We start from the raw sequence: 16,570 nt of genomic DNA, 5'->3' as shown, positions 1-16,570 counted from the left end.
GAATCGGGGTGGGGTGGCCGGGGGCTCTCCGCGTCCGCCGGGAGGAGGCAGCGACGGCGACAGGGGCCGTGGGGAGCCGGCGGCGCGCCTTTCTTGCTCGCTCCCGCTCGCCCGCTCTGCCTCCCTCCTCGCTGCGTATGTGAGCCGCCTGATCGGCGGCCGCCATGTTAGGAGCGCAGTGGCGGCGCAACCAGCCTCCTCGGGCGGCGGAGGTGAGCGGTCTCGGGGGGAGACACGCGGCCAGCCAAGGGCCGGGGGTGCGGCGGGAGAGTCAGGGGGCGCAAAGGGCAGCAGATCGACCGAGCTTCCCGCGTCCTAGGCTTGCTGTGGGCGGGGGCGGGACGACGAGCCCGTTACACGCGGACTGCAACGCTAAGGCGAAGGGAGGAGCGCTCGAGGCCTGAGGGACTGACTGTCCACTGGGGGCCTGCCGTTTGGGGAGAATAGTTAAAGCAGAGAAGTCTTGGAATAGGGCCAGCCCCAGATAGGTGTCTGTTTTGTTTTGTTTTTCCTGTTTGCCCCTAAAAATGTGCCGCAAAATGGAGGATTTCGCAGACTCTGAAAAGCTTAGTCGTTTGAGGAGCGTTTCTTTATTCTCTTGGTTCACGGCCTTCCCTGTGCTCTTCGCCCATCGCTTCATAGCGCCCTCTAAGACTCCCCTGTCCCCCGCCCACACACATGCGCGCGGGATTTTAGCTGGACCTCAGAAACAATTCCTCCCCACCCCCATCGCGTAAAAATGGCCGAAAAATGAAACGTTAACGCTTGTTTTTCGTATTGCGTCGTGGAGAAAGCCTCCTGCAGTAGGCTGCGACCCAAGATACTTCTTCTTGTTTAGAGAGTCACCTAATATTTCTTTTCTCTTTATTAAAATATTATCAGTCTGCGTTTATCTAGAGAGGATCGTATGTTGTGGGACCTTCCGGTTTCCAGACAAAGGGTTTGGAGTACCGTGGTGTAGGCGCATCGTTGTTCTTTTCATTGCTAGCTTTGTGCCTTGTTCGGTGTTTTACAGGGACTTTTCCCATGTGCCATGGAATAATTCTAAATGTTTTTCCTGCTCTGTGGCCCTATTCTGTGGAATATTCCTGTTGGATCAGTTACAGTTTTCTAGCCAGATATTTCTAGAACGTTTATGGCGATTCCGAAATTTCTAGTCTTCAAGCGCGCTGGAATAATGTGAGAATCGTTGATTCCTAGGTCTTAGTCATGAGATTTTGTCTTGATGATGCGTTCTGTGTGGTGACTAGAGCTTGGTTTAAAATTTTTAAGAAGTCGATAAAAGACAGTTTTCTTCCAGTTAAATTGAAACAGTTGTACTCGGCGGGAAAATTTCTATTTTAGACTATTTAAATAAAGGTTGAAAATATCATTTGGAAAAGTCAATGGCTCAGTCATATGCGCGGTCTGTCGTCATAATTTTTCAACGGTAATACTGTCAGAAATGAAAGTACAGATAGATTTTGTTGTTGTTGTTACATAAACTCTGTATTCCTTCTGCACTTAACCTGAATCTTTTTGCAAAGTTGAAATTGAACACAATTGAAGTGCTAAATGATTGTTGTGCTTGGTTATGTAAGATTAGGAAGAGATCTTGAGCCAGATGCTGTTTGTGGTGAAGTGCTTTAAATTTACATTTCTGCCCTTGAACTTAACATTTATGTGGTTATAACATTAACGTGTGTTTTACCCAGAGAGGAAATTTTCCCTTTATCTTCACATAACTCCCTTCTCAGCTATATGTAAGTGAAGTTGCCTTTACATAGCCTTTTGAACTAATTGGAAAGGATTTAACCACTCTTGACCTGATGACTATGTACGTTAAAGGAGCCTTTAAACATACTCATTTTATTAACACTTTTAGGGAAGCATAAAGGCTAAGTAATAATACAAGTCTGCTAATGATAGGCAAACAAATTTTAACAACTGAGGAATGTAAGTAAATGGTCTTACATGACTTCAGAAATAAAATGTAATTCAAATCTTTAATTTTATGAGAGAAGATTAAAGCCCAAGGAGGTGGTGGTAATAATAGTCAAATGGGCAGTGCTGTAGGTTTATTCTAGAACACTTGCATCTTGATTGGATATGTGATTCAGACTCACCTTATAATAAATAGGCTTGAAAATGGAAGGGCTACAAATGTCCATTGATGGATGAATGGATAAAGTTGTGGTGTGTGTATATGTGTGTGTGTGTGTTTGTGTGTGTATATATACACACACACACATATACACAATGGAGTATTACTTAGCAATCAAAAAGAATGAAATCTTGCCATTCGCAACTATGTGAATGAAACTAGAGGGTATTAGGTTAAGCGAAATTAGACAAATACATGACTTCACTCATATGAGGACTTTAAGATACAAAACAGGTAAGATACAAAATCAGATGAACATAAGGGAAGGGAAGCAAAAATAATATAAAAACAGGGAAGGGGACAAAAACATAAAGACTCATAAATATGGAGAACAAACAGAGGGTTACTGGAGGGGATGGGAGGGGTGCTAAATTGGTAAGGGGCATTAAGGAATCTACTCCTGAAATCATTGTTGCACTACATGCTAATTTGGATGTAAATTTAAAAAATTAAGAAAAACTAAAAATAATTAAAAATAAACTTAAAAAAGTGGAAGGGCTATACTTACAGGAATTTATTCTAAGAGAATAGTATGTAAAAGATTTGTGCACATATAGAGCGCCTGAGTGACTGTAGGTTAAGCATCTTACTTCGGCTCAGGTCGTGGTCTTGTGGTTCGTGAGTTCTAGCCCCGTATTGGGCTCTGTGCTGACCTGCTTGAGATTCTGTGTCTCCCTCTCTTATCTGACCCTCCTCCGCTTGCTCACTCTCTTTCTCAAAAATAAAAAATTTTTTGGGGGCGCCTGGGTGGCGCAGTCGGTTAAGCGTCCGACTTCAGCCAGGTCACGATCTCGCGGTCCGTGAGTTCGAGCCCCGCGTCAGGCTCTGGGCTGATGGCTCAGAGCCTGGAGCCTGTTTCCAATTCTGTGTCTCCCTCTCTCTCTGCCCCTCCCCCGTTCATGCTCTGTCTCTCTCTGTCCCAAAAATAAATAAACGTTGAAAAAAAAAAAATTTAAAAAAAAAAAAAATAAAAAATTTTTTTAAAGATTTGTGCTCATAAATGTTAATCTATGCTATTAAGCTTACTAAAACTCTGAAAGATTCAACACTTAGAGATCTGCTAATTACAGTGTGGCCATCAGATGGAAATCTATATAGTTTTTTAAAAGAATGTTTTAGCAAGAGTAATCATGGGAAAATGAATATAATATTACTTGGAAAGAAAATCAAAATTTTGGTGGTCCCCAAAATCCTTTTTTTTGGTTGTTTCTTAAAGGAATTTAGGAATAAACATAAAAATAGAGATGTACCAAAATGTGTGAGTTCTGGATGTTGGTGTTAGTTTTATGGGTGATTTATATTTCCTTCAATTTGTTTTTCTGAAATTTCCACAAGAAATTACACATATTTTTATATGGGGAGGGTGGTGAAACTTTTTTGTACATGGTAGACTGCTTAAAAGACCAATACTTTGTGTTTTGTTTTTTTAGGACCTCGTGTATTTTTGAGGGGAATTAAGATAAAAGTGAGCCAGCTTCTTGAAGTCTGAAGTGCAGAGTATTCAAAAGTGACAAAAAGTGGTGTTTATTCTGTAACATACTCTGGTTATTATGTGTAGACAAATGGAGGAATCTTAAGGCATCCTTATGTAAGAATATTGAATTTACCTTTATAGAAACTAATGGTAATTAGGTTACAATGTGAAGTGCAGCCATTAAACTATTTTAAGAATGATCAAAACCAAAGAATTGGGTAATGGTTTCTTAGATATTACTCTTAGTACATTTTTCAGTTAAAGATACTTTTTAAAAATATGTATATACTTTTTTTTAAATGCATACTTTTTTTTTAGAGTTGCATTAAAACTGTCCTACACTTGGGGCAACAGGTTCTGAGTGGACTTGACTTTGGGATGGACAGTACTGAGTTTGTTGAGGGTGGAGTGGAAGGGTTGTAGACAGTACAGATTTGCAAGTTTCTTCATACATAAATATATACACACATGGTTATTCCACGGATAACATTGCAAAGAAACAAAGCTCTGTAATTTATAATTCTTACCTATATATCGGGCCTTGTTGGATCATTAAAATTAAGAGTTCTGAAATTCGTGATTTAAAAATAAAAGTTTACACGTAGAAAATCTTAGTGGATCATTAAAACTAGAACAGAGAGAAAAGCCAATGGTTTGAGAGAATTGTAGGGATGTGGCCTTTAAAAGATACTTATAAGTGGTTTTTAAAGTTCTCTAGTTTTTGACTCACTGTAGCATGTATCTATTATAAGCATAAATATAAACTTATAGTACAATAGGAGTTGTATGATAAACTGCTATGTTATCTTTCCTGGCTTAAATACAATTACTGTGGCAGATCTGAGTAGATAGAGTGCCTTTGATGTGATGCAGCTTCCTTATTATTTCCAGCTGTCTATCTTTGATGTTCTGTGCATATATAAGGCTCAAGACTTGGAAATTAAAATTTATATGAAGTAGCAATGAAATCTTAAGTTTAATTTTTTTTTAATTTAAATTTAATTTAATTAAAATTTTTGTTTTAGGGGCACCTGAGTGTCCGTTAAGCGTCCAACTTCTCAGATCATGATCTCCTAGTACGTGGGTTCGAGTGCAATATTGGGCTCTCCGCTTGTCAACGTGGCAGCCCGCTTTACATCCTGTCTCCCTCTCTCTCTATGCCCCTCAAAAGTAAACATTAAAAAAAATTAAAATTGTTTTAAGTTAAAGAGGAGGACTGAGGCTTTTCAGTAAGGTTATGGCAGGAGAGGTGTAAGGCCTTCGTTTTGAAGGATGACAGGATAATTTAAAGGTAGATTGGCCTTAGAGAATGAAGGAGGAAGAGGAGGTTTAATTTGTTCACTTCCTCTAGCATCTGGTTCTTTTCTTCAGTGTTGTTTAGGTGACTACCAGTCTTTAAATCTGGTGTCATTTAAAGTTAACATCTGATTCAGTAGCAAAATTCAAACATTAATTCAAATCCAGCTTTGAGTAGAGATGAATGAGACACTAAAGTTGATGTATGAAACGGGGAGTACAGTGTATGTGTAAGGTTTATAAGCTCTTTATTGTCTTTGGGTCAGTCCTTTTGCATCTGAAGTTTTTCTCATTGGTTGTTAGGATCAGATGATGTTACATCAAAGTAGATGATTATTACGGTGCTAACCATGTGCCAGAAACCATTCTAAGTGTTTTATGTGGACTAATTTATTAAATGTTTACAGCCTTGTGAAATGGGTATTGTTTTTATTCCCATATTATGAATGACAGCAAAACAAATGTTAAGTGACTTGTTCAAAGTCAACTATTTTGTAGTAGGACTTGCATCCAAATCAAGGTATTTGGGCTTCAAAAATCTCAGTATATACCAAATCAAAGAGTTGAACAAATGTTTGTGGAAACCAAGAGAATAGAACATGAAGAGTGGAAGGAAAAATCTTAAGAGTGCGCAAAGGCAGCTTGAAAAAACCACTCGTTTTGCTTTCTCTTTTTCTTTAAGTTTGTTTTGAGAGTACAAGCCAGGAAGGGGCACAGAGAGAGAGTCCCAAGCAGGCCCTTCAATGTCAGTACTGAGCCTTACGTGGTAGGTCGATCTCGGGAACTGTAAGATATGACCTGTGCTGAAATCAAGAGTTGACGCTTAACCAACTGAACCACCCAGGGGCCCCTCATTTTGCATTTAAGTAGAGAAGTAATCTAAGCTAGTGTCAAAAGCAAATTGAATCCAAAATGGTAGGTAAATGGAATAACTTTCTATCCTGTATTGCTTTAATCTGAAAATGTTTAATGTGTGATTGAAAGTTGCTAAGAAAAAATTTTAAGTCTAGGAAGAAGAAAAATACTCTAACCCTGAATAGGAATCCCTCCTGATTAACATGTTTTCTATTTTAGCAGCTGAAGGCACTTTGCAACAAACACTTTTATCATTAGCCTAAGGATCAAGAAGTGGGCTAGAAGTTGAATCCAGGTCTGTAAAATGGATTAAGAATGATAATCATAAAGGATCTTTAAAAGGTTAATACTGGTTTTTCAACCTTCTCAGCACTACATTTTATAATGTTTTGTTTTCCCCTGTTGTATGAGGCACATGCTGCTTTACACAAAACTGAAATGAATAGAGCCATTACTTTATTTCCTGAGAATTTTACTATTCATTTTATTTTTTAAAAACCTTTAAAAAGTTACTCAAAGGTAAGCCATACTAAAGTGAGATTGTGGCACTGAAGAGCCACAGATTAAAGTATAAGGTTTTAAGTGGTTTAAGCTCTCTATATAAAAGATTGAATGGTTTCTCAGATACTAAAATATATTACTATATATATATTAATTTTAAGTATGTTCTACACCCAGTGTCGGGTTTGAACTCATGACTGTGCCATCAAGAATTCCATGCACTACTGACTGGGGCGGCCGGGTGCCCCTAAAATCCATTTATTTATTTTTATGGTTTGTTTATTTTGAGAGAGGGGGGAAAAACATGAGTCAGGTAGGGGCAGAGACAAGGACGGAAAGAGAATCTCAAACAGGCTCCGCGCTGTCAGCTTGGAGCTTGATATGAGGCTGGAACTCATGAACCATGAGATCATGACCTGAGCCAAAGTCAGACACTTAACTGACTGAGCCACCCAGGTGCCCCCATTTTTTAAAAATCAAACCCTTAAATGAAATACAAATTAGAAAATTTATTAAGAAAGTATATAGAGATGTGAACTAACATTAAAATGAAAATTTACTAACTTTGAAATGGAAACTGTTAGTGAATTATAAGGCCATTATAAAATTAATACGTGAGAAACTTCTAAATATGGAATCATTAACCTAACTCTATACTATAATTGGCAATGAGTCAGGTGCTTGGTTTAAAAATTCTGACCACAGGAATCCATGCTTCTGTGTGATTGATGACAAAAGTTAAGCAGCTTTCCAAATAATGCTTCTTTGAAATTACTAATGGTGAACTATCCCTGCCATCTATCTATTGGTGACATGATTAGGATATTTTTGCTGTGTTGGTAGTGTTGGTTGCTAGCTTAAATGTTATTTGGTGTATTTCACATGAATAATTTAACAAATCACAAGGGTGTTTCCTTCCATAGAAGAAAATTTCTTACATCCCTTTCGTGTTTTTAATTCAGAAGGGGAAAAATACTATAAGAAGCTACAGTTTTCTAGCTGTTGCTTATAAGTTTTTATAGGATTAAAGGTTTAAAATAATGCCAATATAAAGGTTTTCTTTTCCTGAGTATTTCTACAAACTTTTAGGATTATACTTGTGTTAAAATTAGTTTTTAAGAAGCGATTATTGCACAGAATTGAGAATATAGCTAAAGTTCCATATGGTAGTAGTTAGATATCTTTAAAAGAGCATTTAAAATTTTTGAATTTAGAAGCTGAAGGCTTTTTTCTATGTTTTAAAGAACTGAAGACCCCTTATGCTCATTTTAGTAACCCTGCAAAATAACCCTCTGAATGAATAATAGGACTAATAAGAAATTGTTATTTTACTTAGGAAATCTAGATGTGGAACAACCATTTGCTTCCCTTCACCCTGAACTAAAGTAAATCTAATGAAGATGGTTATTCATCGAAGAGGGACAGTTGAATGTTACTAACTGAAACTTCTTAACCATACATACAGTTCTTTGTTCAGATGTTGAACATGAAGTTAACATTTTTAGTAACATTTACACTTAGATCATGAACTAGGCTTAAACATTCTAGCTTAATTATTTAAATTATTGATTATTTTATTTAAATCAGGTTTCCTGATTTTAGGGTAGAGGTACTACCCTTTTTTGGGAGTGAAAGGTTTTTTGCATTGATGGGCATTGAGATTTTAAATGGACATACTGGATTTTGACATCACATTCTAGATTAGTTATCTCAAACTACTTTGAACTTTATTAACATCTATTGTAGCGTACTATGAAAAGGTCATTTTGTAATTATGGGGAAAAGACATAACAGTACAATAAGCTAACCTTTAAAAAAAAACTTAATTTAGTAAACTTCTCAGTGTTGTGCTGACTTTAGTAGGCAGTAGGTCTTGTTTAAATTTAAATTAGCCTTTTAAAATGAATTGTCTTTTTATTACCACTGACCACAAAGATAGTAAAGGAACTGTTTTCGTAAGTGCTCTTTGAACAGTGCTGTCATGTCTGATTTCTCTCCGTTTCTTTGTTCTAATTTTAAAAAAATAAGAATTTCACTCAAAAGTCTGACTTAAGTCACTTTTCACTTATAATGTCTCATGTCCTTGTGTGGGGCTACATTTAAGTTCAAACTCTGAATCTCAAAAATATTAAGGTTATTCTTACAAGATTACAAGTTGTCATGGGATTTACATTGTTTGTCTTGCTCTTTTTCTGAGTTTTTCTGACATCCATTTTCTGTTTTGTCTTAAGGTTATCTTTTACCTTCTCTTGTTTCCTTTTTGCAGATCTACCCCTTTCATACATGCTACAAAGAAAAGTAACAGATATTTGTAATCTAACAACCATTTCTTTAAAGTGTGATCAATTAAATTTTTACACATTCACTAATATTATTGTATAATTTCCCTAAGGGAAAGTAATAGTTCTTTAAAACAAACAAAAAAAACAACTGGTTTTTCTTTATTATGCAGCTTTGGCTGTAACATGAACAGCAAATTAATAGTAATGTTGATGCTTTGAAATACTGATTTTGAAAAACCCTCTAATGGTTTTGACCTTTTAAGAGAAAGTATACGTGAAAATTTAGAGGGTCCTAAATGTTTACACGGTATTTCAACTGCCATCCTGTGTGGCGTTTATCAGACATACCAAAGAAACTCATCCAAAAAAGTCCACTTACTCTTGTCTTTATTTTGTTATTCTTAAAGCAGAAGTAGTTTACATTGTAGATCTCATCAAGAACTAGTTTCTTTAGTATCTTTTCTCAATTTCATCTTTCTTGGTGTGCAAAAACATCTTCTGTAATTCCAGTCACCTCTGATAGCATTTGTGTCTTTTTAACTTTGTTACATCTTTTTGTAAAATCTAAGTCTTGCCTGCAACTTTTTTTTTATACTTCCTCTACCACTGTATGTCCAGTGTTTCCTTGCTTTATTGGATCATTGGTGGAATTGGTCCCATAATAGACTTGTAACTATTGAATATTGCCCAGTTTTTAATGTAATAAAGCTTAATAATATTAAACCACCATTGCTCAGGTGTATGGGTGATCAAATGTGTGAAACTTAACAGAGCAATGCTTCTTAATAGAATTATGTGGCAAACAACTTGAGTTAATCTCTGTATATAGTTGTGATTAGAGATAATTGTTTCATCAAGAACAATTGTTACGTGCATCGTTTGATATTTAATGAGAATCATTTGTAAATGCTTTGCAAATTCCTCTGTACCAATTTCTGAGATAAAATAATGATTTAAGGAAGATAATGAAAGTAATTTCATCCAGAAACATGTCTTGGGGGATTGTATTCAGAATTTAAAATTTCCAGGTGATTGAGCTGTTCTTGTGAAAAGTTAACAAATCTATATAAGCACAATATCATTTTCATTTTTATCTGTTTTGAGCTCTGGAGGTTCTGTAGCCGTGAATATTAAATGAGCTTTGATGGATGCTAACTTAGGGGGGAATTTCACTTCTTTAAATCACCTGTACTTCCTGTACCTGGGTTTTTTCTTGGGAGTTCTCCTATTTCTACATTGACCCTACTTAGTTCTCCTTACTTTTTTAAGATTAGAAATGAAATATGCACTGCCTGATATAGGATGGACATTAAGGAAGGCATTTAGTTATATGGCTTAAATTTGTGCAGAAATCCTTAAAGTAGGAAGTCACTTATTTTCCTTCACATCTGTCTTTACCTCAGATTGATTTTGCTGCATAAAAGTCTCAACTATTATGTTTGGTCTTAGATCTTATACTAGGTACTTGACACCTAAGCTTCATTTACTTGTGATTTTACTTGGTTCTTTCTGATAGTAATAAATAGGTCTCATTTTCTAAAGCAGAATACAACTGATTCATCTTTGACTTGCGGACCTTGGTTTTTTGTTTTTTAGTCTTTTCCTGAAACTTAAAACATCATACTATAGGGTGTATTTTTATTCTTCCAAAAGAAGAGACCCATCTATATTTTTATTTGAAATTTTGATGTGCTCAGACATCTAATCCTTCAATTGAAATGTTTTTAAATTCAGTATGAAATTCCCTTTAATAAACTTTAGCATGAAAGACTACTTTTTAAATATCTATATGCAGGCTCTGCATACATCTGGAATCTGTTTAAGATATGTAATAAATTCCTTGTAAGTTTGAGATCTTAAATGTTTTTTTTTTTTAATCAACATGATGCATAAGTTTTTTTTCTAAAAAAAACAGCATCTACTTAAAGGGATTTATGACTAAAACTGCTTATTTTTCTACAGAGTTGTCTGCTGGTTCTCAGCTTGAAGAAGATTCTACAGTCCTTATTGATCCTTTTTCTTGGCGTTACCATTTTTTGAAGCAAAGTTAACCTAGTTTGCTAGTTTGAGCTTTCTTTTTGGCCATCTTTAAAAAAATTTTTTTAAGTCTATAAACTAGACAAGAGATAGTTCTACAATGTCCAAGTCATTCCAGCAGTCATCTCTCGGTAGGGACTCACAGGGTCATGGGCGTGACCTGTCTGCAGCAGGAATAGGCCTTCTTGCTGCTGCTACCCAGTCTTTAAGTATGCCAGCATCTCTTGGAAGGATGAACCAGGGTACTGCACGCCTTGCTAGTTTAATGAATCTTGGAATGAGTTCTTCATTGAATCAACAAGGAGCTCATAGTGCACTGTCTTCTGCTAGTACTTCTTCCCATAATTTGCAGTCTATATTTAACATTGGAAGTAGAGGTCCACTCCCTTTGTCTTCTCAACACCGTGGAGATGCAGACCAGGCCAGTAACATTTTGGCCAGCTTTGGTCTGTCTGCTAGAGACTTAGATGAACTGAGTCGTTATCCAGAGGACAAGATTACTCCTGAGAATTTGCCCCAAATCCTTCTACAGCTTAAAAGGAGGAGAACTGAAGAAGGCCCTACATTGAGTTATGGTAGAGATGGCAGATCTGCTACACGGGAACCACCATACAGAGTACCTAGGGATGATTGGGAAGAAAAAAGGCACTTTAGAAGAGATAGTTTTGATGATCGTGGTCCTAGTCTCAACCCAGTGCTTGATTATGACCATGGAAGTCGTTCTCAAGAATCTGGTTATTATGACAGAATGGATTATGAAGATGACAGATTAAGAGATGGAGAAAGGTGTAGGGATGATTCTTTTTTTGGTGAGACCTCGCATAACTATCATAAATTTGACAGTGAGTATGAGAGAATGGGACGTGGTCCTGGCCCCTTACAAGAGAGATCTCTCTTTGAGAAAAAGAGGGGCGCTCCTCCAAGTAGCAATATTGAAGACTTCCATGGACTCTTACCGAAGGGTTATCCCCATCTGTGCTCTATATGTGATTTGCCAGTTCATTCTAATAAGGTGAGTTAATGCAACAGATACTTCTAATTTCTTTTACATTGTAGTGCCTATTCTGTATTTACCTATATCTTTTACTCTAATTCTGTAGTCTGGTGACACTGAGTTGATCGAGAATTTTTATACTTTTGAGAACACTTTATTTGGAAAGTAATTGTTTTTGAGCATTAAACCAGGGCTTTACATTAATACAATCTGCCTAGATAACTTCTGGCCACAAAGCTGTCATCCACTGGAATTATCTTGTTGGTTTTTGGCATCAATATGTTCTTCTTAATCATATATTTAAGCAGGTTTTTTGTCTGCTTTGTTGAATTGTTTTAAGTATTTTTATTTTTTTTTGCAGTCAATGTGCTCTGCCATTCAGGATGCTAGATTTCAGCTCTCCATCTGTCTTGATTGCTGATTTGTATGTAGTAAAGATGTATTCTTGAACAATTCTCTTTTTTTCCTTATCTGTGGCTACAGGGAAAGAGTTAATGTAGAGCCCTGGTGTTTGTTTCAGTATGTTTCATATTTTAGATTAGTTCATTCTTCTTTTTTAATTTCCCTTTAACCCAAACTCTCATACTATGACTGAAATTTTTCATCATTTTTTTTCTCCTTTTCCACAACTTTCTTAAACATGCTTCAAAACTCACTTTTTATTATCCCATGTTGCATCTGTCCCTTTAGAGACTTGGAAAAATCAACTACTGCAGTATCCTGCTCTATGTTCCTCATAAGCATATTCTTTTTCTGACTAGGCTTAGACTTCTGGTTTAGTCATTTGAGCAACAAAAAAATATATATATGTATATATATATATATATATATCTAATTCTCCTTTGCTTTAATTATCACATCCAGCAAAATGGGAGCTTTTTCAAAATGCCCTTTTAAATATGTTGTCCTTTCTCTTTGAATGTTTTCAATATTCCTCATTCTCACCAAGGTTTTTTTTTCGATATACAGTGCAGTTGACTTAAAAGTCAACAATTTAGCACTCCACTAGCTTGATCTATGATCTCTGACCGTCCATATTTCCTGATGTGCTGTATAGTTATTCTGCTTCACATGTTGCTACCATGAAATTGATTTGATGATTACGATGACAGGGTTTTTTTCTTTACAGTAACATCTGGAAGGGTCATTTCCTTCTCATATGTATCCCTTTAAAATGCATTTTTTAGTGACTTGATTTTTGAGTAAACTAAATCACAGATCATGAGTGATTTTGTTTTTAATATTCTATTTAAAAGTGTTACCAGTCACTCCCTTTTCTGTATTTGGATCTCAGTATTTTTGCCTCAGATAATTAAGAGACTTACTATATTTGAATTTACAGAGTACTTTAAAAAATATCTTTAAGAAGTTAATTCTTAGGTAAATATGTATTTCTATAATACAGAAGTCTTTCGTATTAATGTGTAAAGTACAACACAAAGAACATTTTAGTCTGCAAATAAAGTGAATTAACATTGAATGCTAAATTTAAATTCATAGATTAATTTTCAATGAAGACCTAGAACCCCTTCAAAAAAAGTTAGGAAATTTATTTGATAGGTGTCTTTAGTGTTGTCTTTTTTCAAATACGTTGAATAAAGTTGTCACCCTGGTGGGAGTTGATTTAATGAAATGGTCCACAAAACTTTGGTGACTCCGTTTTTTCTGTTACTTGTTGCCTTTTGCAGAAATAGCAATATGATCATTGTTCTCAGATAGGATCTCTAAATTCCAAGGAAAATAGCTAGTTACAGTGTCTCAAATGACAGTGATTATAAAGGACTTAAAATCTTAGCTAATGGAGTCATCATACATCAAGAGCTGTTTCTGGATATCTCCTTATTCTGACTTTGAGCAGTAATTTGCCTTTGTTGCTTGCACATAGAAAAAACAGTAAAATGACACAAATGCACTACAAGAAACTACAAGAGGGCTTTAATGAGAGAAAAGTTTCTGTTACTATATGTGATTATTCTTTTCTCCAATATTATTAACAAATAACTATAGTTAAATGGATCTAAATTAACAAAAGAACATCTTGAAAATATCTGATGAAACTTTGGATTCAAGAGTAAGATACCCTAACTAGTGCAAGAGGTATTTTTAATTTGTAAAAATGCTTAGGCCCTAGCTAGTTTTGGTATTCTGTCACAATATTGGGGACATTTAAGAATTACTTGAGGCTCTTTGATTGATTGATTGATTGATTTACAAAATTTGTATTTGTAAATTGAACCAATTTTAAGAATTTTAAGCATTTGGGTTCTCTTAATGTATTCTAGTTTCCTTAACATAGCTGATGTTTTCTGGGTATCTGCATTATTGAAAAAATTATTTGCCTTTAGTTGTGGTCCTTTCTCATTTCAATGACTTGAGAGAAAATTCCTGTGGTGAAAGTAGATAATGAAAATTTTTTAACATTTCATCCTGCTCTCTGGTATTGCTGCATAACTTGGAAAATCTGTTCTTTTCACTTAGTGGTAATAGTAAATAGCTTACATGATCAAAACTTCATCTTACTGTGTGAAATAAACTTTTAGGTTTAAAACTTGATCTAATTTGTCATCATTTGATATTTTAAATGACTTTCAGTGATGGTGTTGCTTTTATTTCTTTCTAGGTCAGTTTAGAATGTCAAGTAGCTTTTCTACACAACCTCAAAGTTCCCTCCTATTCCTTTCACTTAAAGAAAAGTACCCATTACAGCCTTTTCACTGTCTTGTCACTTGAGTTCACATTTTTCCTTTTAGTATTATTCTAGAAGCCCTTAAATTATTCTTTATTCTGCCATTCCAGAAGTGCTTCTCCAAATTATCCTTTCTTTGTATAATTTAGTTATCTCAAAGACATCAAGGCAAATATAGTTTTCCTACAGAACTTCTGCATTCAAAAAGGGAATCCTTTTTCTTTATTAATCTGATGTGAAAATTACCTCAATGTAGAATCCAAGGATACAGGTTTTTTTAAAAACAATTTCGTCTCTTAACCCTCACCTTAAACCAAAGATGGGGTGTCATAGTGCAGGTTAGGAATGGGTGGGCTTGGGAGGTACCTAAGGCTTCTTTGATCTTGGCCTGCCTTCTAGTGCTTTGAAAGACCAACCACAATTTACCATAAATTTGAACCTTTAAAGAGCATAGAGGATTCGATATAAATAGTTTTCTGTTCAACTGCATACCCTTTCCATCTCCTGAAAATTAGAAGTGTGCCTAATACAGTAACTTTTACTCCTCTCCCAGTACACTATTTCTCAAGGACATTTTAAATAAAATCTGAATATTTTTAGTCCAGAAAATTCTAAGTTATTTGTTTAATCCCTCTTCTGAATTGGGTGAACTTTACTTATGGTGCCTCTTGCTTACAGCCATTTTTAAAGTGTCCTCCAATAATTCAGTAGTCTATTGTTTTGCAAGTACAAATTTTTTATATCCCAAATAACTGGTGGTGGAGCCAGCTGGAGAGATTTCTTCAAGTTCCTTAGGTATTAGACATGATTTTTAAGAGACAATCTAGCTTGTAGAGATAGTGTCCATACTTGTTTCATGGGATTTTAGTTAATGCTATTAGGGAAGAGGAAGTATGTAGACAGTTGTAATAGACTTTTTTTTTTTTTTTTTTAAGAAATACCATTCTGAAGCTTTCCAAGAACGTATGTCTTGTAATTTTGTTTCTTGTTTTAGTTCAGCTCTAAGTGATACCCCCTTTTAAAAACATTGCCTGTATTTTTATGTTCCAAATGTAATGTGTTAGGTAGTGTGGATATTACAAAAATTGCCTCACTTTGTGGGAATTTATGAAACAATACTTTTATAAAGCAGGAATTCTAAAATAAGATAGCTTTTAGTACACTTTTTTCTTTTTTGAGCACTTCTTATGTCCCTGGCAATGTTCTGATAAGCAGTTTACTTTTATTAATTTACTCATTTTTCACAAAATTCTAAAAGAATATTGAATCCTAGCAAATTTCAATAACATGTACCAAGGATTCATATCTACTAAGTGACACCTTGATAATGGATCCTAGGCAGTCTGGCGTCAGAGTCTACTTTTCTTAACTCTCCTTGTCTAAAATGTTGATCATTTATATGTGGATTTATAACTAAAGAAAGTTTATTTGCTTAAAATAGGAAAAAAGTTAATCCCTTAAATTCAAAATTACCACAGAGGAGTACAAATACTAAAGAACATAATGTTTCCCTCTCTAAAATTTGGAAACAGAAATTCCTGAAATTTGCTTCTTTACTTTTGGGAAATAAAATAGCAGCTTAGTTTTTTTTATAAACGGGGTTTTTTTGTTTTATTTTTTTGGAAAAGCCATTTCTGTTGAATCTTACCTTTTTATGGCTGTAATACACTTGGAAAATGCCTCAAGTCTGGATTAAATGAAATATTCTATTTTTAACTAATTGTTCACATAACATTTCTAGAAAAGTAGAAGCATGGATATTTTATCATATTTAGAGTTTTATAAAGGCAGTTATATATATAATCCAGTTTGATCCACAGCAAAGATTAGACTGTCTAGCTGATGTCAAGGTCAGTTATTCTTGATCTTTATTAACTCTGTCTTTTCCCTGTCAGGTCTATTAGTATGTTAACTAAGTTATCCAGTTTTTCCAAGAATGTGCATGGCGTATTTGAGGGCAGGATCAAGCTGCAAGGATTAAGAGAAATGGTTTTAAATTAATTAACTGTGACTAATGAATGGTCACATGTTTCTACAGCCTATGATACTGCAAATAGATTAACTTTCTAGAATTTGAATGGTTCAGATGAAAATATTTTAGCTTTATTTTTGTTAATTCTACTAATTTACTTTACTGCAGGAGTGGAGTCAACATATCAATGGAGCAAGTCACAGTCGTCGATGCCAGCTTCTTCTTGAAATGTAGGAGTTTGAAATACCTTTAAAGCATCCATACCGTGAATCAGAAACAGCCATTGATTGGTTTTGGGAATTCATCATTTGCTTGTAATATCCACATTGT

General features: G+C 35.2%; 1 protein-coding gene across 9 annotated transcripts in view; it reads left to right on the top strand.

Annotated features, from left to right (window-relative positions):
- The window catches only part of MATR3 (matrin 3), a 29,942-nt gene that overhangs the window by 525 nt on the left and 12,847 nt on the right, over positions 1-16,570 (top strand). For 2 of the 9 annotated variants that reach the window (XM_086702909.1, XM_086702916.1), the window contains 3 exons: positions 5,988-6,063; positions 10,514-11,600; positions 16,409-16,470. In XM_086702909.1, the coding sequence (XP_086559035.1) occupies positions 10,689-11,600; positions 16,409-16,470 (974 nt within the window). In that variant the 5' untranslated portion in view covers positions 5,988-6,063; positions 10,514-10,688. Of the gene's footprint in view, positions 1-40; positions 213-5,987; positions 6,111-10,513; positions 11,601-16,408; positions 16,471-16,570 lie in introns of those variants that run through there. The other 7 variants (XM_086702918.1, XM_086702925.1, XM_086702911.1 and 4 more) reach the window with 6 other exon arrangements.

The sequence above is a fragment of the Puma concolor genome, chromosome A1 (genome assembly GCF_028749965.1).
Source record: "Puma concolor isolate L17-30 chromosome A1, mPumCon1.1.hap2, whole genome shotgun sequence".
Taxonomy (NCBI): domain Eukaryota; kingdom Metazoa; phylum Chordata; class Mammalia; order Carnivora; family Felidae; genus Puma; species Puma concolor.
This window is presented reverse-complemented; position numbering and strand designations above follow the sequence as displayed.